The sequence below is a fragment of the Gossypium raimondii genome, chromosome 8 (genome assembly GCF_025698545.1).
Source record: "Gossypium raimondii isolate GPD5lz chromosome 8, ASM2569854v1, whole genome shotgun sequence".
NCBI lineage: Eukaryota > Viridiplantae > Streptophyta > Magnoliopsida > Malvales > Malvaceae > Gossypium > Gossypium raimondii.
In genome coordinates, this window is record NC_068572.1 from 60058216 (window position 1) to 60081208 (window position 22993).

The 22993-nt window shown below is 32.8% G+C and overlaps 3 protein-coding genes across 7 annotated transcripts; 1 reads left to right on the top strand and 2 right to left on the bottom strand.

Moving 5' to 3' along the window:
- The first annotated feature begins 3192 nt into the window (after window positions 1–3192).
- LOC105792702 (mitochondrial protein pet191 homolog) lies at window positions 3193–6209 on the top strand. The gene is made up of 3 exons (XM_012621423.2): window positions 3193–3417; window positions 3545–3649; window positions 5892–6209. Exons 1-3 carry the CDS (start codon window positions 3349–3351, stop codon window positions 5931–5933), a joined length of 216 nt encoding a protein of 71 aa, XP_012476877.1. The 5' UTR covers window positions 3193–3348; the 3' UTR covers window positions 5934–6209.
- A 119-nt stretch (window positions 6210–6328) lies between these two features.
- LOC105792698 (sterol 3-beta-glucosyltransferase UGT80A2) lies at window positions 6329–14455 on the bottom strand. Of its 3 annotated transcripts, none has more exons than XM_012621409.1 (15): window positions 14205–14455; window positions 13990–14055; window positions 13273–13376; window positions 12350–12574; window positions 11328–11439; window positions 10581–10751; window positions 10228–10291; window positions 9948–10005; window positions 9690–9867; window positions 9062–9192; window positions 8653–8755; window positions 8480–8556; window positions 7606–7653; window positions 7378–7527; window positions 6329–6760 (listed from the first exon to the last, which is right to left on the bottom strand). In XM_012621409.1, exons 1-15 carry the CDS (start codon window positions 14305–14307, stop codon window positions 6581–6583), a joined length of 1770 nt encoding a protein of 589 aa, XP_012476863.1. In that variant the 5' UTR covers window positions 14308–14455; the 3' UTR covers window positions 6329–6580. The 3 variants fall into 3 exon arrangements, with proteins under 3 accessions (XP_012476863.1, XP_012476862.1, XP_012476864.2); XM_012621408.2 differs by having other exon boundaries at window positions 13273–13484; XM_012621410.2 differs by lacking the exons at window positions 12350–12574; window positions 13273–13376; window positions 13990–14055; window positions 14205–14455 and having other exon boundaries at window positions 11328–11463.
- A 3628-nt stretch (window positions 14456–18083) lies between these two features.
- LOC105792699 (uncharacterized) lies at window positions 18084–22343 on the bottom strand. Of its 3 annotated transcripts, XM_052634984.1 has the most exons (4): window positions 22075–22343; window positions 21595–21760; window positions 20246–20380; window positions 18084–20128 (listed from the first exon to the last, which is right to left on the bottom strand). In XM_052634984.1, the coding sequence occupies exon 4, from the start codon at window positions 20036–20038 to the stop codon at window positions 18257–18259; it is 1782 nt and encodes a 593-aa protein (XP_052490944.1). In that variant the 5' UTR covers window positions 20039–20128; window positions 20246–20380; window positions 21595–21760; window positions 22075–22343; the 3' UTR covers window positions 18084–18256. The 3 variants fall into 3 exon arrangements, with proteins under 3 accessions (XP_052490944.1, XP_012476866.1, XP_052490943.1); XM_012621412.2 differs by lacking the exon at window positions 21595–21760; XM_052634983.1 differs by lacking the exon at window positions 21595–21760 and having other exon boundaries at window positions 18084–20380.
- Between the last annotated feature and the right edge of the window lie 650 nt (window positions 22344–22993).

The window sequence follows — 22993 nt, forward strand, 5'->3', positions numbered from 1 at the left end:
TTGTCACTTACCATCCTTAATCAAATTAGAGAACGGTTACGGAAAATTGAGTACTTCACTTTCACTTTGCCATAGTATAACTATGGTCTTACGTATGATCACTTATCATTTGTCCCTGATCAGATAAGTGTAGCAAAGTTACCACTTATCACTTTGTCACTTGATCAGATAAGTATAGCATTTATCACTTTTTCACTTGATCAAATAAGTATAACACTTATCACTTTTTCACTTGATCAGATAAGTGTAGCTAAAGCTACTACTTATCACTTTATCTTTTGATCAGAAGTACTCAAATCCGGCGTTCCGCTTAATTTGATCATTTATTCGATTTTCGCATTTTTATTTTACTCTCATTTCAACACTAAATACATTTCATCATACATTATATAATTCATGAAATTAACATTTAATCATTAAATTTCAGCCATATGAACTTACTATTTCATTATCTTTCCACACTTGTTTCTATGCACATCACACAAGATATAAGCATATCATTCAACCATGGTTGCAAGCTAATGTATTTAAACATAACTCTTTTTGGAACTAACCACACAATAAACCATTTCAATGCATAACTTATAAATTTAACGTGGCATAATCTAGCCACTACTTGGCCAAAGCCTAAGCATATACACCAAATATGTTAGCCAAATACACATATAGCATAAACATTATAAGCATGGATGGGCACAACATTTATTCATGTATCAGGCTTACCAACATGTGTTAATTCATAAACCATTCATGACATTATTTCATGCCAAATCATATACCGAATATACCATACACACATACTATGAAACTTTATTTTCACACATGAGCTTAAACCATGACCAATAATACACAAATATAAGCATCATTTCTATTTCATCGTTTATCAATTATAATTAAGCATATGACCAATTATATACAAATCATTCATATATTTCCCAATTTTCCTCCTCCTCCTCTCCATTCCACATCCTTAATGTGTATATCACACTTAAACAACATTAGCTATAATTTCACTATTCACTCACATGTATATTCAAAGCTGTTTATCTGAGTCAGAGTCACTAAATTATTTCTATCCGGAGCTACAGAGCTCCAAATTAAGATCCGTTAATTTTACCTGAAACTAGACTCACATACCTTCTTACCATAAAATTTTTAGAATTTTTGGTTCAGCCAAATAGTACAGTTTATTCTTTAAAGTTTCCCCTATTTCGCTGTCTGACAGTTCCGACCACTCTTCACTAAAAATGAGTTATCTAATTGTACAGAATTTGGATGATATTTGCATTTATTTCCTTTGAAAATAGACTCATTAAGGATTCTAAGCATATAAATTATAACTCATAATTATTTTTCTTCAATTTTTGATGATTTTCCAAAGTCAGAACAAGGGAAACCCAAATCATTCTAACATTGTCTCACAAAATTTATTATATCTCATGATTTACAATTTCATTGCTTACACCGTTTCTTCTATGAGAAACTAGACTCAATAATATTTAATTTCATATTTTATTCATCCTCTAATTCAATTCCCATAATTTTTGGTGATTTTTCAAAGTTATACTACTGCTGCTGTCTAAAACTGCTTTAGTGCAAAATGTTAATTTCCATTTTGCCCCAAATTTCACAGTTTATACAATTCGGTCCTTTCTCAATTAACCCCTCAATTAATCTAATTTTCTCAATTAATAACTTACCTAGACATTATAAGTTGTTTCACAACTATTGAAATTCATAATTTTCACATATAACTCTATCTTCAAACTCTTTTACTATTAGGTCCCAAACATTCACTTTCTATTCAATTCTTTCAATAAAATCAGCATATAAACAATTTAAAGCTCTAATTCCATGCTAAATCATCATATACTTTCAGCACATATTCATATCAACTTTCAAATTCTTTCATAGAATCAAAAACTAATGAATTCAACAAGTGGTCCTAGTTGTAAAAGTCACAAAAACACCAAAATTTCAAGAAATAATCAACAATTGAACTTACCTGCAGTAAAAATAGGAATAACCAGCTTAAGGAAACCCTTCTATGGTGTTTTTACTGATGAGAATGCAGAAAAATAAAGAGAAATCTAGATAATTCCACTTTGGTCCTAACTTTATTAAGTAAATTTTGCAATATTCCAATTTTTCCCTTAATTCTCCTTACTTTGTTGTTGATTTCATGCCTTTGCCGTACAGCCCAAATAGACCTTGGGTCTATTTGCCTTTGAAGGCCTCTTCCTTTTATTATTTAAGCTATTTAATCATTTCCCATAATTTTGCAATTGTTACAATTTAGTTCTTTTTGTTCAATTAATTATCGGAACTTTAAAATTTCTTAACGAAACTTTAATACTAACTTTTTAACACTCCATAAATATTTATAAAAATATTTATGGCTCGATTTAAAATCTCCGAGGTCTCGATACCTTGTTTTTTATTCTAATTATTTTAATATTTATTTCTAGTGCACTATTCACTATTTTAAAAATTTTCCTAACTTCACATTTAACTTATACTCACTAAATTAATAATATTTTCTACTCATTTGTCGAATTTAGTGATCTCGAATCACCGTTCCGACACCTCTGAAAATTCAGGCCATTACATTTTCTTTTTCCTCGTCGGATTTGTCGTCCAAAAACCACTGTTCCATCTAGACCCAAAATCGGGCTGTTACAACAATTTTAAGAGTAGGAATTAAATTATAAAATTTTTGAGATGTCAAAATATAATTTTATTATGTATTAATTTATAATTTTATTATTTTTTAAAGAACTAAATAGATTTTTTTCTGTATTTTGGAGAGTTAAAATATAATTTTACTATAAATTAACTTGTAATATAAAGAGACTGAATTTAAAATTTTCATTTTAGGTGGAGAAGCTCTTGCCAACTCCAAAGTATTGGCTCAATTTAATCGGTTTGGTCGGGTATTTAATAACAAAAATAGAGCAAACACTATGTAGTATGTACCCATAAAAGAGAGTAAGCAAAAAACTAGCAATTTTTAAATTATTATTTATTTATTATTAAATAAATATTGGAATCTGATGGAATCGATAAGTGATATTAGTTAAATTAAGAATTAATTGATGTATCCATTTGAATAATTTTTATTTTTTTTATAAAAGATTAAATTGAGAAATGATGATTTGATCGGTTTATCCGCCTTAAACCATGGATTAATATGTATATTTTATATATATAACTGACAATTTCGAACTCTATGGCTACGTATGAAAAGGGAAAATTCAAATCATCCCCAAGTATAAAAAGGCTTATATATATATAATTTGCTGGGAACATTTGGACCCAAAAGAAATTTTTTGTTGGGAAATTGAAAAAATGTCAAAATCTTGCAAAGGTTTGGCTATGGAACTGGTGAAGTGTCTAAGCGAATCAGATTGTGTTAAGGTATTCTTCTTTCCCTTTTTCGTCTACTCTCTTTATTGTTGTTTTTTTTCCTTTGATTTCCCAATTTAATTTTACCCTAACGTGAAATGATAGAATTTTACTAAATTTGGGGATTAATATGGGGTAGGTTGAGAAGCGTTCAGTTAGGGAATGCGCTGGAGAGAAAAGCCCTTGTATACCAAGCGAATGTGTTGGACTCAGAGAAACTTATTTCAATTGCAAAAGAGGACAGGTATGTTCAATTCTTCTTCTGTATTTGCCATGTTTGTTATCTTGATGAAGATTTTTAATTTTTTATGAATAGGGTTTAGGGTTTTAGTCATGGAGTTGATGATGATGGAAGTTATAATTCTAATTGGTTTAGGGAGGGCTATCCTTTTTCTTTTTTTTTGGTTTAATTGCTTCAGATGTTCCAATTTAAAGGCCAAGTTCTAAATTAGTCTCTAAACTTCAAAGCATTCCAATTGAATCCTCAAATAGATGTATTGTTTTAATCAGATCCTTTCCTTAGTCTAACAGTTTAACTTTGGCCTTAAATGTCAGCTTGATTTAAGGTGGTTTCATTTTTTTAGACACTAATGGATTAATAAATGTTTCAAAACCTGTCGGATCCAAGTTGGTATTAGCCTCAAAGCTGATGGTTAGACAGACGGAATGACCTAATTAGGATGATATTTCAATTTGAAGATTCAATTGGGACGTTGTAGAGTTTAGGGATCAATTTAGATTTTGACCAATAGTTTGTGAATGTTTGGTGCAATTAACCCTTTTTTTATGGCATGAATGGAAATGAATTGGCCTTCTGCTGATATCGATTAGATTGAACATAACTTACAATTACTTTTGCTGCATATAGAGAAGGCGAGGACCAGGGGTGAATCGAGAAATTTTTTAAGGGGGGGGGGGCAAAATTAAATTATAACTTTTTGAGATGTCAAATATATATTTTATCATGTATTAATTTATTATTTTATCATTTTTAAGGGACTAAATAGAATTTTTTCATTTTTGGGGGACCAAAGCATAACTTCCCCCAATATTAATTTATAATTTGATCATTTATAGAGGGGCTAGAATTGCAATTTTTCAATTTTGGGTGGCCAGGGCCCCTGGCTGTCCCCCCTTGTTATCCACCTCTGGTGAGGACTAGAACTAGTAATATTTGTATCCTTATGGTGTTTGTGTTGCGTTTTTTTTCCAAGTTATAATCATATTGAAAGTGTTATATATCTATAAATTTTGACATGTTAATAATTTGTTTCGTTTTGTGTGACATATTCATGTATTCACGTCGTGTTTGTTTTAATATTTTATGTTTAGTCTCTACTGTTGTGTTTTAGTTATTTTTTTAAGTATTGTATCCAAAACTACTAGGTTTAGTGATGATATTATCAGATCTAGATGGATTGATCCATTGTGAATGGTTGGGATTCCATGATTGTAGATGATAAGTTGTAGACAAAACGAACCAATGCTCAAGACCTAGAATAAGACCGATTGAACTACAGTTATATAACTCTACTAGGTCTAGTGATGATAATATTAGATTTAGATGGATTGATCCAGTGTGAATGGTTGGGATTCCATGATTGTAGATGATAAGTTGTAGATAAAACAAACCAATGCTCAAGACCTAGAATAAGACTGATTGAACTACGGTTATATAACTCTACTGTAACTACAATGTATATTTTGGTTTAGACCAAACATCTTATTTGTGGGGTTTCCGTGTTTCTTGGTATCGGCTTTTGGAAATGGTTGTTTTCTTCAACTTAAGCTCTTGATATAAGAACTTGGTACAAAAGATGTTTAAGGATGGAATTCACAAGTTTAATGCATAAAAAGCAACATGAAACCTTTTTGTTTTTCTTGTTATCAAAAGCATGTATTTTCAGGATTCCATGCCCCCAGCCCCTCTATTCTATGCAACTTTTTAGGTTGATACTTACTTTGTGCAGCTGCAAATTGCTGTTTTGCATGGTTACTATGATCTATTCATGGGTTAAGTCGGGCCTTGGCCTTATATTAACAAAAATTGTGTCTTGTCCATGCCCTGCCCGAAATATGCTAGAAAATTTTATCCAAGCTTGGCCTGTTTTATTAAGACACCACACAGTAAAATGCGCCAAGCAGGTGAGACTTGAGCAAAAATGTCATGTCCAAAAATACCTCGTAAACTTGGTTAGGACATGAGAAAATACACTAACACACAATTACGAATTCACAAACTGTTAGGTTTCTTGTAGGTGTATCATCATTACAATAAATCTTATATTGCACATTGCTATATTTGCTTAACAGTTTCATGATAAACAGAAAATTATTATCCTTTTAAAGTAGATTAAATTGGGTTTATACTTCTCTTAGTTTGAACAAAAAAGAAGCTATTTTTCACATGAACAAGGCAAACTCGACGATGTTTTACGATATATATAGCTAACATGTTATGCTTTTTTTTTCCCTTCTTGTACTAGGTTGACATGAGAGCTAGGATCCGTGGGAACAAGGGCTACTAAGTGAAAGGGGGATGCCATCAAATTCTTGAAAGCATCCGTTGTATTGGTTTAGGGTGAATCCAAAATTCCCGACTTTTTTGTCTCCCTGAATTCTGTGTGATAACGATTTTTGTCCGAGAGTTAAACCGTTAGACGAATTTCCCATGTTACCATGATTCAGCTTCCTAGCTTTTACTAAAATGAGGTAGATTCCTAACCATACTGTCTTGCAGAGTTAATTCATTAATTCACACTGTTACAATATAATAAGAAGGCTTTGGATTAGTGTTGGATAGAGCCATGTTGCAATACCATTATGCTTAATTTATTCTAAATTTTTATTATATAGTTGGAGAATTAACTGTTCGGACATAAAGTGAATAGTGAGCCTTCCCTGTTCTAAAAGCACACACAAATCAGTTAAATATACCATGTAATTTATATATTTTAAAGTATTTGAACCAAAATACAACAAATATTACTCTCAACAACCCAAAAGAGTGAATTAATGCTCTGTTGGCACTTCAAATCTGAGTGATAATGGTTCATTCTGATGAATACGATTTCAAAAAATGGAAACTCGAAAATCTTCTGTTCTTACTATTTCCCCCCTTTTTGGCCGCATTGAAGGGAGACAACTATGATCAAAACATGTTACAACACCAGAATTATGCATGACCAAAACAACGTCTTATCGAGAATACTCCCGAATGATGATGAGTTTGGGTTGTATCAGGTTCGTCCTTAGATTTTCTAACAGGAAAATGTTTATAGAAGGCTTTTACTGAACCTGCAACTCCATCCTCACCTTCCATGGCTCTTGCTAACTCATCAGCACGTTCTTTCACCTGCATCAAACCATTTCCTTTTAAATCATCTATGCTGCAATATTCGGATTTACTAAGCTCAAAACCACACTTGAACTTATGTTATATATACAAGTTTGTTAGTTTTCCCTTTTCTTTTGCTGGTTGAGGATGTCTCTTCTAGCCTAAACTGGAATTCTTTTACTGGTTATATAAAAAAATTTCTATGTATTTTGAAGGATACCCATGTTTGAATATGTCAAATGTGGGTGTCGGAAAAAAGTATATCAAGAAAAATAAACATAGCTTTTTAGCCACTTAAATCCAAGCTTTTCAAAATTGGACCGGGAGAAAACCAATTCGACTGGCCTGGTCAGTCCTACTGGTTCAACCGGTCTAATCTCGGTACCCCGGCCGGTCTGGTTCTGAAAACAGTGCTTAAATCCAGGACATCTAGGTTAATAAGTAATAAAGCAACCAAACCATTATCACACCAGGGTTAAACCTTCCAGAACCAGAAACCTTGCTATTCTTTTGCAGTTGACTATGACTAAAACGTAAACTAATTTCTTAATCATCCTTAATCAAAACTGATTAATAATGTAATAATTTCAGATAATAATGACTCAAAAGTAATCCTAGAAGAAACTCATTCATACCTCAGGTTTCAGCATAAAGCGTATTGCTTCGACCAGCTTGTCAAGTGAGAACTCATCAATCGGAATGGGTGCAGGACCTACTCCTTTGGCATGCACTTGCTCACCCCAGAAAGGCTGGTCCCCGAAGAAAGGAACAATAGTTGTTGGACACTGTATTCAAGAGTAGAAATGACTTCAAAAAGTGGAGAACAAATTTGAATAGATATGCACTTGGAGTTGCCAAGTTACCGCAGCTTTGAGACCAGCAGCAGTAGTTCCAGCTCCACCGTGATGAACCTGCGGAAAACACACAAGGAAACGATCAAAAGTCAAGACGAATGGGAGAGCTGCAGGTTCATTTTACATAAAAAGACAAGATACATGAATGACGGACTTTTCCTTGTAAAATGTTTTAAATGCAACTACCATCCCTATTGAAGACAAACACAACTTTACGCAAAAGAATTGCAAAAAGCAAACCCTCCAAGGCCAAGGAGCTTACACTAGTTTACAGGTCTTTTGTGACATAAAACACACTATCCCTACATATAAAATGTACAAATCATGATGCATTCAACTGGGGATGAAGACGAGATACATGAATGGTGGCCTTTTCCTTTGTAAAATGTTTCAAATGCAACTACCATCCATATCGAAGACAAAAACAACTTTGTGCAAAAGAATTACAAAAAGCAAACCCTGCGAGGCCAAGGAGCTTACACTAATTTGCAGGTCTATTGTGACATAAAACATACTATCCCTACATATAAAATGTACAAATCATGATGCATTCAACTAGGGATGAAGACGAGATACATGAATGATGGCCTTTCTCCTTATAAAATGTTTCAAATGCAACTACCATCCACATCGAAAACAAAAACAACTTTACACAAAAGAAATACAAAAAACAAACCCTCCAGGGCCAAGGAGCTTAAACTAGTTTGCAGGTCTTTTTACGACATAAAACACACTATCCCTACATATAAAATGTACAAATCATGATCCACCATGCTCATTGCTAATTTCAAGAATCTTTCAAGAGAATGACATAATATATAAAATAGAAACAGAAAATTGTTTCGATGGCCCTGGGAGCTCAAAGTTTTTCGTTGCAACTTACCACAGCCACACATCGTTCAAATAGCCAGTCATGGGGGCAGTTGTCTAGTGAGTACACAAAGTCCTTTGGTTTTTCCACTGCACCAAAGATAATTAACCACTATCCACTCCTACACACTGAAAAACACTGAAAATCTAACTAATGAAAGACGAGAAAAGAACAAGTGAAATTACAATTGCCAAGACCACCCCAGCCTTTGTTTATAATGCCTCTTTGTCCAGTTTTCTCTAGAGCTTGTACTATAATCTTGGTCATCTCTCCCGGTTGTTGAACAGGCTGTTGGAAGTTCAAAGCAGTTAGAAACATTTAAGCCCAGATCAACTAAATATGATAAAAAAATTGAATATGTGGTTTAATGAAGCCAATACAATTTTTTATAGTAAGATAAGATGCACATAAATAATCCCCAAAATTAAAATAATCAATTAAATTATAAGGAAATAAATATAAAGAAAAGCACATATACCTCAGACTCTCAGAGATAATAAATAAATAAAATATCAAAATTGTGCATGAAGAACAAACTGTTATGAACTCTCATTTTACTGTTTAAAAAAGGAAAAGTTGTAGAAGCAAACTCACAAGACTACCAAAACCAATATAGATAGGCTTATCACCAGCATCGATCCATTTAAGAAGCGACTCTGGTGGCTTATAACTGGATGCGAGGTCAAGGAAACAAAAGCCAACCACGTCAATATTCTTTCCCCAGTCTGCAGGAGAAAACCATACCACATCAAAACATGCATCTTTCAAATGGCAACAACAAGATCAACATGCATGACATTTTAGAATTGGCCAAGGATAGGAAGACCTTTAATGGTCAGAAAATAACTCCTATTTATCAGGGTTTCCCAAGTACCTTTTCAAAATGTAAAACGAAAAGAAAATTTTAGAATTGGCCAAGGATATGAAGACCTTTAATAGTATCAGAAAATAACTCCTATATATCAGGGTTTCCCAAGTACTGACAAATTAGTCAATTTAAGGTACACAGACAAGAAGCAAATATATCAGGGTGGTTGACAGCCCTGATACATGCTAGTAAGATCGCAGCACTTTACAGATACGACCCTGAGAAACTTTTTTTAACAAAGGCAAAAAGACTTGAAAGTGCTCATCTTGAATCATATCTCAATCATCAATTATACAAGTATTTGTCAAAATAAATGAAGCGTTTTATCAGTCTAAGGGATGTAAATAAAATGACCTTTTGGTTTGGGAACAAGGTGAGGGCTCCATATATACCCGTAAGGCACATCAGGAGGAGAGCTATAGGATCCTCTCAAATAGGTAACAGGTCTCAGCTTCAGCGTTTTCTTCCTGAACTCATTTATCATGTCCCGTATTCCCAGCCATATTAGGGCATCAACAATATGATATGAAAGCTGTATTCGAGATTACCAATATATGAGTAGACCTCAATGTAGATAAAATCCAAGACTGGAGAAGCAAAAACCAGACTCACTCTGTAACCAGCTGAGTGTTTAACACGAGATAAAGGATGGGGAAATTCACTAGTAGGCCTGACAGAAGGTGAAAAAAGACAATGACTCGGTAATTATTCTCAATTTCTGAACTCACACATACAAGAATACACATCAGTCCTAGAAAGGATTGAATTGTCACAAAAAGAAAGCACCAAAGATGAGCAATGCCAGAATCACCGATGCATGCACAATCCAAAACCTATTCATTCAGAAAAAAAAAAATTAACATCATAATAATCACAACCAACCAAGACTTACGTCCATGGCATAGTGAAGAATATATGAAGTGGTACATTTAGCGCCTCTGCAACATGTGTATGTCCTGAAAAAGCATTTTTTTTCCATTAAACGAAAGAGAAAGAGAGAGAGAGACAGAGAAAGGAAAAGGGCATAAGTCTTATAAGTTTGATGCATCACAATACCATTTAAATAGAGAACATTGAATATGTAGGGCATAAAAATGGACAGCTTAAAAATGCTCAATTGTCTTCAGACAAAAACATACAGCTTAAAAATGAGATAAAACAAAAAGACCCTTTCCAATCAAAATGTTCAATTGTCTTCAGACAAAAACATACAGCTTAAAAATGAAAGAGGTAATAGGCCCTAACCATATGCTGGAGGATTGGCAATTATGGCATCTACATCAAATTTAACACCACTGTGAGGATCGTCTTCCTTGCATGCATCAAGAAGAGAGAATATTATATCCTTCATTTGTTGCCTCTGAACAGGAATTTCTGAAGGATTTGACGGCAAGAATCCTTTATTTTTGACCATATCTGCAGAAAACTCAGTGATCAGTGCAATACTTTACAAGGTAAAAGAGACTCCTAATTCATATGCCTGGAAGTAGACAAAAGACAATGTCTTAGAAAACTCTTTCTAGTGATTTAAGGTAATCTTTAGTAATTACTAGAATAATGAAAGCAAGAAGATCCAATATTGCCAAATGCATGGGTATACAACACCTTTATACAAAACCAGAGAATCAGGAAAAGGGGCAGAAAACAGAGGCCTGTAGTAGCCTCAATTGAAACATGAAAATACATAAGGCCACTAAACAGACCTTCTGCAGCACTTTTCTCTCACAAAGAGCTTTCAATTGCTCATAGAATCTTCCAGATGTCCTTAAAAAATGTGTTTTATTAGAGTTTGTGCTTTGTGGTATTTGATGAGAAAGCGTGTCTAAAAATAAATAAAATCAAGATTAAAAATGAATCTACCTCAAACAGGTCCCACCTGTGCCATATATATTTCCAGGGCAACTAGATGGAGTTATAACAAAGGATCTTACCCTCAATAATAAGTAGATATTTAGTTTAGTAATATTATTAAGTGACATGTAGGTTACTTACAGCCAGCAAGAACTTTTGGATCTCCCCCTAAAGGGTAGAACTCTAACCCAGCATCCAAAACGAAATCTTTAAAATTTGAGTGTGTTGCCAATCTAACCCTATGACCATCTGCCTGCAAGCAAAATTTGAACTCCATCAGCTCAGAAAAGTAGAGACTATGGTTGAAAGAAAAACTGGGAAAAAAAGGAGAAAATATAAATTAAACAACTACACAACCATCATAATTATTGTATAAGAAATAAACTCCTACAGCAACAATTTCTCTGCATGATGAATATAGTGATATCAACACCATTAACTGTTTTTGAAATATTCTCTGTTTACCAACGTCACTTCCTTGAATATTACTAAAATCATGGAAGAATAAATTTGATTACCCTTTTCTGTCTTGAGTCAATGTTAACAAATCAGGGTTGTAACTGGATGCCATATCTAAGGGAAAGAAAGCGACCAAAAATTATGAAATTGAAGTAATTATGTTTTAAATTTGAATTAGAACATAAAAAATGCTTTTCTAATTTAAGAAAACGTTTCTAGTGACATTCCCTTTAAGAAATTTATGCAGTTGCCTTTATCACATTGCTGCTGTCTACCATAAGATTCCAATCCTGAAAACATCCATCCCTTTTCACATTGCTCACTAACCAAACCTCATATCTTATTGCTTGCACTCTCTGTCTTGTCACAATTACCAATCTAAAATCTTTTCTTTACAACAAAGTAGCAAGTTTGCACCGACACTGTCTTTAGCTCACCACACAATCATTTAGACACGCATAACCATTACAAACATAATGTACTGTATTGTACGAATGCCACTGTGATAGCAATATTTGTTACACCAATGATTAAATATTATAAACCAATATTATGTCATGCAACCAAAGTTTACTATGAAAGCACAAGAACACAGTCTAAGTGCAGGCTCTTTGATAAAGATACCAAACCTGCAGGCTGTATGAATACTTCAAAGTTCTAAAAGGCTATTACAAGGTTTGCCTGGACAAGAAAAGGAATGTAACCTGTAAACGTTTTCCAATAGCAACAAATGGTTGTACATCTCCTCGTGTTCCCACAATAAGCATTACTATTTGCAGTGGAGGTATATTTGGGATATCTGGTGGGTCTATATCATCTTTCGCAGAGCAAACGACATAATCAAGTGCATGTGGTTTCATATCAGTAGGAAAATCACATTGTACGGTTCCATCATGTTTCACAATAGCAAGTCGAGGCAACCACTTGATCTGCAAAAATAAAGAATTTGAAGATAAGGTTTAAAGTTTCATTATCAACACAAAAATGGAGAAGTAGCAACGTGAAATTTAAAAATAATATATTATAATGTACAGGGAGGACCATAAAAGGGAAACTCTCATTGAAATAGCCAAAGTACAATAAGCCAAGACTAAGAATTCGAAATGTTAAACTTCCACCCATTTTGCTTTTAATCAAGCATTATATTCTTATGATTTTGCCTAAGCATGAATCTGTTTCTCATGTATAAGCTGGAGAAGTTGACCCGATGCTGACCCAAACCAAGTTAACCAAGAAAAGGCAACAATCCGAACCCATCCAACCTGAATCAAGTTTGAAGACAAAATTCTGACCCAAAATGAACAGAACTGACACGAACTGAGTTTCTTTTAACTCAAAATGATGTAAACTTAAGTGACCGACCTGCCCAATTGCCACCTCTATCCACGTAGGTGCAGTAACAGGTTTGCAATTATCATGCTTCCAGTATCAATATAGACACATTGATGCTGATAAAATCAAGTCACTTCACAAAATCAAAATGCACTTCTCAAATGTAATGGAATCATACCCCTGAATTAAAACTAGTTTAATTTGGAACACTGGTCCTATGACCGTTTAACTCTATGCAAGTATCAACACAAAAACAAAGAAAACAAAAGTACAACCAAAGGTTAGCATCTCATACCTTCTTTCTAAATGGAACTGTATCATCCAAAAATTTGGACGCATATTTAACCAGTTTGCTGTGTGTTAGTCTCCGAGATTTTGATAGCTGATTAGATCCTGAATCTATGGCAGAAGTAGATGCTTCAGCATGCATGTTTTGTCCAGCCAAAGTCCTTTCAGTAAAGCATGGTAGAGTCGTTTTTGTGCAATAATGATAGTATGCATGATTACCTTCATTTGAATAAAGAACACATGCTAAGGCATTTACAAGTAAGATTATTATGATAGTGGATTGGTCAGAACTAGAGCAAGGGAAAAAAAACCCTAGAATGCAATGCAGTACAAAAACAAATAAGTTTCAAACTTTATGGGAAATAACACAAGTTACATGTAATAGTATCTCTGAAACTTTCTTATACACATGCTGAACAGGTAGCATTAAGTCATTTGATGGCATCAACTACAAGTTGACACGGACAGGGATAAAAGAAGAGTTAAGACTTATTACCAAGCATGTACAGAATTACCAAGTACCAACATTATGTTGGATTTTCTCTAGATAATGCTAGTTCATTATTTTTCGTTCTCCCAAAGGGATTAAATTGGCCGATTTTATTCATAATACTATCATAAATATCTACATGTCCCATTTCAAACACAAAACAAACTTTTCTCATTAGTGATCAAATTAAAAAAATACATACACATATAAATGCCATATTAAAAAAACACAAACCTGATGCTGAAGAACTCTTATCATCTTCACTGACAATTTCAACATCAGGCATATCACTTGAACAACCTAAACAAATCACATATCTCATAAATCCACACCCGCTTGAAAAAAAATGTTACATTCGAAAGCAATTGCTGAATTAAATCACTTAAATAAACAGTAAATCAAATAAACGTAAAACAAATCCAAAAAAAATGTAAAAAAAAACCATAAACCTGAAGAATCAGCACAATTGGAATCATCGCAGGAAACATCAATGGAAATATCGCGGGAAACAACGTTAGTGTTCCGACGAGTCGCCTCAGGCAAATCCGCCATTTTGGTCAAATGAAAAGAATTTAAAGAAACCCTAGCAGACAATGATGATGATGAAGAAGAAGAAGAAGAAGAAGAAGAAGAATATTCTGAGAGGAAACGAGAGAATTTAAAGGTTTCCTTTTGTGTTTCTTTTTTCACGAGAAACGGAAAAGAAAAAGAAAAAGAAAAAGAAAGGAAAACAAAATGGAGAGACGTTGGATGGGAATAAAGAAAGCCGGACACGTGTAAAAACCTTGACCGTAGATGTTTTTAGTAAAGAGCGCCAATTTAAAGAATTTCAGATTTGTTAACCAACTCCACCAGCCGAAACATTATGTCAAAACTCGTAAAGGTACAATAATTTTTTATATAATTTTTATATATTTAATTTTTTAATTATTGGTAAAAACCATAAATATTCCCTTACTTATTCTATTTTTTAACTCAACTATATTTCTTTTTATTTAATTATTTAAATCTTTTAAAATTCTATAGTTTTTATTTAATCGCTAAATTTTTCAAATTAAATATTTTAAGCAACCCACTATTAAGTGAATAATGGAATTCTAATTTAATTTTTGAAATTTTGCATAATTATTAAACTTTCATAGTAAAAAGATTAATATATAATGAGGTGTTTGAACTTGGTAACTTATATCATCTTGGTACCTAAATTTAAAAATCGTAAACCAACATTATACTTTTTTAGATATCTGACTAACACTATTAAAATATGTTGTCGTGACACTAATGATCAATAATATGATGGCACATGACAACCTCACATTTTGACACATGACAAATTAAAAAAAAAGTAATTTTTTTATAAATTTTAAATAATTTATTTACTTTTGTCACATGTTAAAATGTGAAGTTACCACATGTCACCATGCAATTATTAATCAGTGCCATGTCAACATATTTTATCATGTTAATCAGTACCTAAAAAAATCAAATTAGCTTATAATTTTCAAATTTAAGTGCCAATTTAATAAAAAAAGTACCAAATAAATATAAATTACTAAATTTAAATACTTTCGTATATATTAACCAAAAATTCAACCTTAAGTTATTTGTTATGGTTTTGCTTTAAAAGAACTCATAAAGAAGAGTTTTGAATACATTAACCAAATATTTGACTTTTAAACAATTAAAATTTGATCCAAAAAAAAAGCCAATAGCAATTACTCTAGTTAAGTCAAAAGTGTCTAAAAAATTGAGAGTAAATGCAATTGTTTAAAAGTCAAATATTAGGTTAATATATTCAAAACTTATTTTTTTATATGTTTTAAAGCAAAATGACAACAAAGTTCAAAATCCTTTTACTGAAATTTTAATAATAATGTGAAAATTTTCAAAATCCAAATCAAAATTCGTTTACTCACTGAATCGCATCTAAAATATTTAATTTTAAAAAATTAATAATTGAATAAAAAATTATAATTTAATGATTAAAATAAAATTACTTACACAATTGAGTGACTAGTAATGTAATTTACTCTTTAATTGTTTATAATAAATGTATTTAACAAATGATTTGAATTTGCTTCTAGCCTGTATGCCTTTTCAAAGGTCATGTTATATTTGTTAGCTTCTATGCCTCTTCAAAGGTCATATTACATTTATAAGCTCTTCTCTGTTTTTGAGTTTTCTCAAAGGAAATAAAAGGTTTGTTTTAAGTCCATGTATTTTTGAATTTAGTTATTATATTTTCATTTTAATAATCTAATTTATTTATTTTTCATATTTTAATATTCAAGTTTAACAATTAATACTTTTATTTTTTATAAAGTTCTTTTGTATGACATTTTGAAAGTAGAAAAGATACTCATTTGGTAGTCATATAATTGAAAAATATTATAACAAACTTGAATTTAACGGTAAAATTTAGTAAAACTAGCAATTAAATCTGAATTTTGAAATCTAAAATTAAAAAACTAAATTCTTGAAAATAAAAATATAAAATTAAATTTCAAATTTTCAAGAGTATAAAAGTTGAACAATTTTTTTCCCTCTGTTTTGGGGTTTTATTTTACAAGATTTGATATTCTTTTCATAGTGTTTTGTTAAATTAAAATTCGGGAATTTTTATAAATTTTTTCAAGGGTTCAATATTAGATGACTAATTGAGTTTTGAAGTCTGAATCCATAAACATGAAAGAAAATTTTCATGGCTGGATGGTAATGTGATCAGCATGAGTTCTAAATATAGATCGACTTTGCAAAGATCTAAATCCAACTAAATTCATTTATAAATAATAATTTAAAAAAGAAAACTGAGAAAAAAAATTGTTCATTTATATGTGATAAATTGACAGGTGTAGATCACATGCAAGAAAAGCACAATATCTTACCCTTCGCATTTATAGGCAGCTTTGATGCACATCAATGGCGGAGTTCCTTATGAAAAAGTGTACCTTTTTATTTATTAATTTGATTATCGAAGAGCTATATATATATATATATATATATATATATATATATATTCAGTTTTTAAAAGTTAATTTATACATTTACACGATTCTTAAAAGATTATATATTCATATTTAAGTCAGAATTAATATATATTAAACACAAATATCTCGATCATCATTAAAAATCATTAACTGCACATATATATACTGTTACTCGAACTCGAGATAAGTTCGGTATAGGTAAAGGGGAAAGCTAGGAATTTATTACTGAGGGATCAAAAGATTGGGGGCTAAAGGTAAAAAAAAACTTTTAAAAGGGCTTAAATTTAAGACTCAAAAGGGACTAATATTGGTATTATACCAATTAGCTAAGGGGCCAGCGCCACTCTCTGCTCTCCGTTATGTCTTGGCAAGTCTGAAACCATGGTACAAGATACATCTCATAGAGGTCTATCGATTAGATGAAGATCATTTAGCTCACGAGAATTAGTCCGATTCAAAGAATTGTTGGAGAAACCTGTTAGATTGAAATCTGGGTGACCTAATGATGCAGATTTGGAAGGATAGACTATCTTGGTAAGCTAATCTCGTCCATCTATATAATTTGATCTAGATTATTGGTTTTGGGAGAGCTCAACTTAAATAAAAAAAACTCCCCCCTAATAAAATTCTTTGAAAGCATTTATTCAAACACCTCTCGTGTATTATTTTTTATGATTTTTTGTTCTTTTGTGCATTATTTTAGTTAAGTTGCTTCCGTTATATAAACTGGTGCATTGGAGGAATTCTTGATTAATCCTCAATTGTTTGGTGATTAAGTTGACTTAGATGTGTTTGGATCAAAAGGATTTCCTGAAGCCACATGAAACGCGAAACGAAAGTTTTGGTTCCGTGACAAAAGCAAAGACCTTCACCCTCTGTTAAAATTCCTCTTCTAGTGCTCCAAATTTGTGAAGTAATCAATTAATTAAATGATAAAAAATTTTAAATTTATAATTCAATATTGACCCCTCAATAAAAAGTTTTTTTTTGGCTTCGCCCCTAGTATAGGTATATTCAATCTTCCTTTTTAAGTCTTTTCATACGTTTAAAAATTTCCCAAAGAACCAATACAAGAAACCAAAAATGTCTCGGGTACAACTATTAGACACCGGTAGGGCCTGGCCCCCAAAAAATGAAAAATTACATTTCAGTCTCTTTAAAATCATTAAATTATAAAATTGCACTCTAACCCTCAATGAAACAAAAATTCTGTTCAACCTTTTTCAAAAATAATTAAATCATAACTAATCAAATTATATTTTGATCTAAGAATTTTATTATTCAATTCCGCCCCTCAAGAAAATAAAGGGTCGGATTAACAAAAATTTAATTAGTATGTACTTAGGGAAGTGGATGCTTATTTCTGCAACTAGAAAATGTTACTAAAAACATACAATAAGATTAACAACAAACATGAACACTGATTCTATAGGAATTTCATAAGCAGAAGAAAATTATTAAAGGAGTAAAAAGGAAGTAAAGAAATCTTACAAAAAAAAGGGGCTAAATCAGGGTCAAATTGGCATTGTGCATTTCTTTTGAGAATGTCCTAGTAAATGGCATCTACCACATTGAACAACTCGTTTTGGGCGCTTCAAGTTCTCGACACGAAGAACTTTCTTTTTCGGTCTCCCAGGTGGCCGGCGAGTTTTAGGAGGACGTATCGTGATATCGAGATTTGCAGCTCCACCCTCAGTTCCTTCCCTTGACTCCTTCCAGTAGCTCTTATCCGGGATAGGATTTATCATCTGCAAATAGGTCTCTCGGTGGCTTGCCACCGTGAAACACGGTTCGGCAAACAGATGAACATTCTGCCCAGAAGAAATAAGTGCGGCTGCAGCGTGCGCGCACGGTAAACCGTATAACTGCCAACGGCGACAGGAACACACACGACTCCTAATATCAACTATGTTTGTCCGCTCAGTTGAGACGATCTCAAACTCAACTTCATTCGCTCTAAGTACTTGGTAGCAATGAGCATCTGCAATTGCCTCTGAAATCCGCTTCTCGGCGGAGGGAACAAGAATTGAGGTCCATCTTATTCCGGTTTCACGACGATTGTTAAACCAAGAGGTTAGTTGAAGGCGAATATGTTCCATCATTTGCACAACAGGGAGCTCATGACATTCGAGGGCCCAATTATACAACAACTCAGTCACACCTAGTGTGAAGTGGCCATATCGCACTCCTTCAAAATATGCGACTGCCCAAAGCTGGGGAGGGAAGACTTGAAACCATTGTAAAACATCATGTGAGATTTCTACCATTTCTGCAATTTTGCTCTCGAACTCGGCAGAAGTGAGAGCATAAACAGCATTCCAAAAGATATTAACCAATTTCGTGTTCTTAAACGTATCACGGAAATTTTCACTGATATAACGTAGACAAAATCCATGAAAAGCGCTCGGAAAATGGGTTTCTACCGCGCCCACAATGCTTTGCCGTCTTTCAGACAATATCGTAAGTCTGGGCATGTTTTCAGTGTTCACACCAAGAAGCTTTCTCAACTCTGACACGAACCACATCCAATTTTCATCATTTTCAACATCAACAATAGCAATTGCCAAGGGAAACAAAGCATCATCAGCATCAACTGCTGCGGCACAAAGCAATGAACCCAAGTATTTTCCTTTCAGATCCACCTTATCAAGTTCCAGAAGTGGTCTACAAGCATTTATAAACCCGTAGATAGATGCACGGTAAGAAATAAAGAGGCACTGGAAACAATTTTCTTGTCGAGTGGCAACAACCGATGCAACACTTCCTGGGTTGGTTTTCCTTATTTGCTCACAGTATGCAGGAAGAAGGCGATACCCTTCTTCAAAAGTCCCATGAAGTGCAGCCATACTCCGTTCCTTCCCACGCCAAGCTTGCATATAAGAAACAGCAACTCCATGCTGGTCCCGAATATCTTGCAATATTTCTTTCGGCTTGTACTGTGGGTTATCCCGAATACGTGCTTCTACTGATCTTGCAACCCAACCCACCGATGCTTGCTGATGATGGAGGTTACGAACCCCTTCACATGTATGCTCTCCGTGCAGAGTTCTAATCGTAAAAGTTGGAACTCCAGGACATTTTGCCACATGGACACGCCATGGACAACCTTCTTTGGAACACTTGGCTATAAATCGGCTTCGATCAGATTTCACTATCCTAAGGTCAAAATGCATTGCTATAGCAATATCTTTCAAGGTTCTTCTGCAAGTTTCAACATCGGGAAATTCCTGCCCAATAACTAATGAATGTTCTACAATGGCATCAGAAGAATCGGGTACCACTAAAGCATGATCCATCACCAAAGCAAGAAACAAATGAAACAACAGTCTAATGTGGTTCAAAGGGCTCCCTCCATGCAATAAGCAGATATATATACTCTTAGTTAGCTGTAGATAACGTGGTAGAAGAAAAAAAGGAAGGAAATTAGTATATATTCTTCAGGGGCTGAGGGGGTTCGGGAAGGTAGCCAAAAGAAACCAGACATCAAATGTAAATAATTATACCAGTATAGTTAATCGACATAGAAATCGAAACAATTTTCTTCCCTATAAAACAGCAACATTGCCAGCTTAATCCCTTTTCAAGCTGTCAGTTGACGCAGCAACCGATTTTAACACCAAAAGGAATAGAAAACACACCTGTGACAGAAAAAGAAACTAATGAGTAGTAGTTTCGAGATGAACAATTTAACAGTAACCCTTCTTTCATAATGGGAAGGGGAAGGGAGAATTTGAGTTTCAAGAACTCAAGGCCGGTGAGCTCTACAAACATCTGTGTATAACAATTAAAAGAAAACAATCCCAGAGAAAGGGGCAGAAAAGTACAATATTGAAATTTGGAAAAAAAATTCAAATGGTGTGCGTTGATTCCTATAATTCCTAAACATGGATACCAATAGCAAATCATCAATAAAAACAATGAAGAACAGTAATTTAGCAATTCTAGAATTAATAGGTATTTGCAAATTTTTCTTAACATGACAAAGGGAAATTTTCCATCAAAGCCGCATCTCCCTGCTCAAGGATCTTTTCGGTTCAAGGCTAATCTTAAATGGTATCACATTTAAATTCGAAAGACAATGCCGTAAATTTCATATAACTATGATGAATCGCCTGAAAGTTTTCACATAACCAAAATAGATTCAAAGGCCAACAACCCGATTCCATATAACTTGAACCCAATCAACTGGAAAACTAAAAAGACTTGAAACCAGATGAACTAGAAGGCGATCGTTTTTCCTACTTCTGGTAGCGCAAAATTGATAAACCTAACCAAATAACCAACTCAACTAGCCTGAAAGCCGACACAATTGAAGCCAATAACACCAAAAGTCCATGACCAAAATCTAACAAACTCAAAACACCTAAAATTGAAGCCACCATGGCTCACCTGATTGTTCCCTCTTGTTGAAGGGACTAAAATCAGGCTAAACTTTAGGGAGAATAAAAAGAAAAGATGATATTGATGATGGAAAATAGGATGATATAGAGAAAACTAAGAAATCATGTCCCAGGCTCTCTAAGCAATCACATTCAGAACAGGACAAAAAATGCAATTCTTTGCAACTACAAAATCGATATAAGCTATTTAAAAGTTTTTAAAGAAACAACATTCTTACTTAATATCGGCAGATTATAAAGCGTGATATCCAGAAACAAACTTCACCGGATTTTGCCAAGACTTCAAATCCTATTTATAAAAGTAAACTAAAAGGATGCATAAACTAAATGAACAGCATAAAAGGATTCACTAACACATATCTATCAAACAAGGGCCCATAGAGCAGATAGTAACTAAATTCTACTAGACAGCATAAGCATGAATCGGGCATTAATCAAGATGTAAGAGAGACCTTCTTCTGAAAATTTTTACCCTTGCAGCCGAAGATACAAAGAACTTTTCCATTGCATCATAAAACTCTTTAACAAGCAGAAAAAACTAGAATAATTTACAGTAAAGGTGAAATTGGATAGATATCATAGCAAACTAAAAGCTTTCAATTCAATGCCATAGTTTTCCTGCAGTGAAACAAATGCAAATTTATGGACTGCTTAAGAAACAAATGATAAACATTTTGATTCCTTAAAAAATGACTAAATAATTCAATCACCTAAGTTCCAAGTTCAAAAAAATTGAAATTACAAAATGGGATAGATTCAAGGGGCATCATAATTGAACTCACATTAAACTCAATGAAAACTTTTAACAAGATTAATACCTTTTCTTAACTCAGCCAATCACTAATTTTAAACGCATTAAACAAATCAGTTCACTTTCTTTCACCAAAAAATGGAAAATTTAAATACCCAATGGACCAAAGAGAAAATATTACCTTGAATTAAATTAGGTCTAGCTATTTAAAAATCCCGCGATGCCGACAAGAATAAGGCTCTTTTTATTTACCTCCTCATTTGAGAAAGAAATGGAAGCTAAAGAAACCCTAGAATAAGTGAGAAAGTGGGGTAATTGGTGAAGGAAAAATGGAATTAGACAAAAGAAGTTGTTTTGGTTTGTGTTTGGATGATCGGAAAATGAAGAAAAACTGGAAAAATGATGGGAAAATTTTCGTAATCGTTTTCTCTCTCCTTGTCTGATAGTAAATAGCAGTTTATGAAAGAGAAATAACATTTTTAAGGGATAACGTCTCATTTAGCACCTGTCATTTCATAAAATATCTGATGTAGTACTTATACTTTGAAAATGTTCAATATGGTACATGATTTGTCAATTTATGCATTATTTAATACCTATATTTTTTAATGCAGTACTTGAACCTATCAATAAAAATTTAACTAGTGAATTTTTACAAATCATGAATTCTATATGGATAATATATACATTAATATTTCAATATCATTCTTCGGACCGATACTCCCATTGTTTGCCAATCCAACTAATCTAATCGATGAATCCGATTTGATTTAAACATCATTAAATTTAGTCAAATAAAATATATATAATAAAATCCAGATAAAAAAATCTTTTTGCATGATAAGTTCCAATATGTAAAAATTAAACCTATTGATTCACATATTATAAATTATATTTGTAATAAAATTATCCAAATGTAAGATTATTTAACACATTATTAAATATATTATATTGCCTTATTTAGTTTATTTATCTAAAATGTAAAATTTATTATTTAATTTATAAGAATAATATTAACTAAAAACAATTTTTAAAATGAATATTATTTATTGTGATTTAAGAACAAGATTAAATAAAATGATAAATTATTTTGTAAAAAT

Coding starts and splice junctions, on each gene's coding strand:
- LOC105792698 (XM_012621408.2), bottom strand. CDS start 14,307: ATGGCGGATTTGCCTGAGGCGACTCGTCGGAACACTAACGTTGTTTCC. Junction 11,440..12,349: donor CTATTGGAAAACGTTTACAG/GTTACATTCCTT, acceptor TTTTGCTTGCAG/GCAGATGGTCATAGGGTTAG. Junction 10,292..10,580: donor TGCCAATCCTCCAGCATATG/GTTAGGGCCTAT, acceptor ATGCTTTTTCAG/GACATACACATGTTGCAGAG.
- LOC105792702 (XM_012621423.2), top strand. CDS start 3,349: ATGTCAAAATCTTGCAAAGGTTTGGCTATGGAACTGGTGAAGTGTCTA. Junction 3,418..3,544: donor GCGAATCAGATTGTGTTAAG/GTATTCTTCTTT, acceptor AATATGGGGTAG/GTTGAGAAGCGTTCAGTTAG. Junction 3,650..5,891: donor TCAATTGCAAAAGAGGACAG/GTATGTTCAATT, acceptor TTCTTGTACTAG/GTTGACATGAGAGCTAGGAT.
- LOC105792699 (XM_012621412.2), bottom strand. CDS start 20,038: ATGGATCATGCTTTAGTGGTACCCGATTCTTCTGATGCCATTGTAGAA.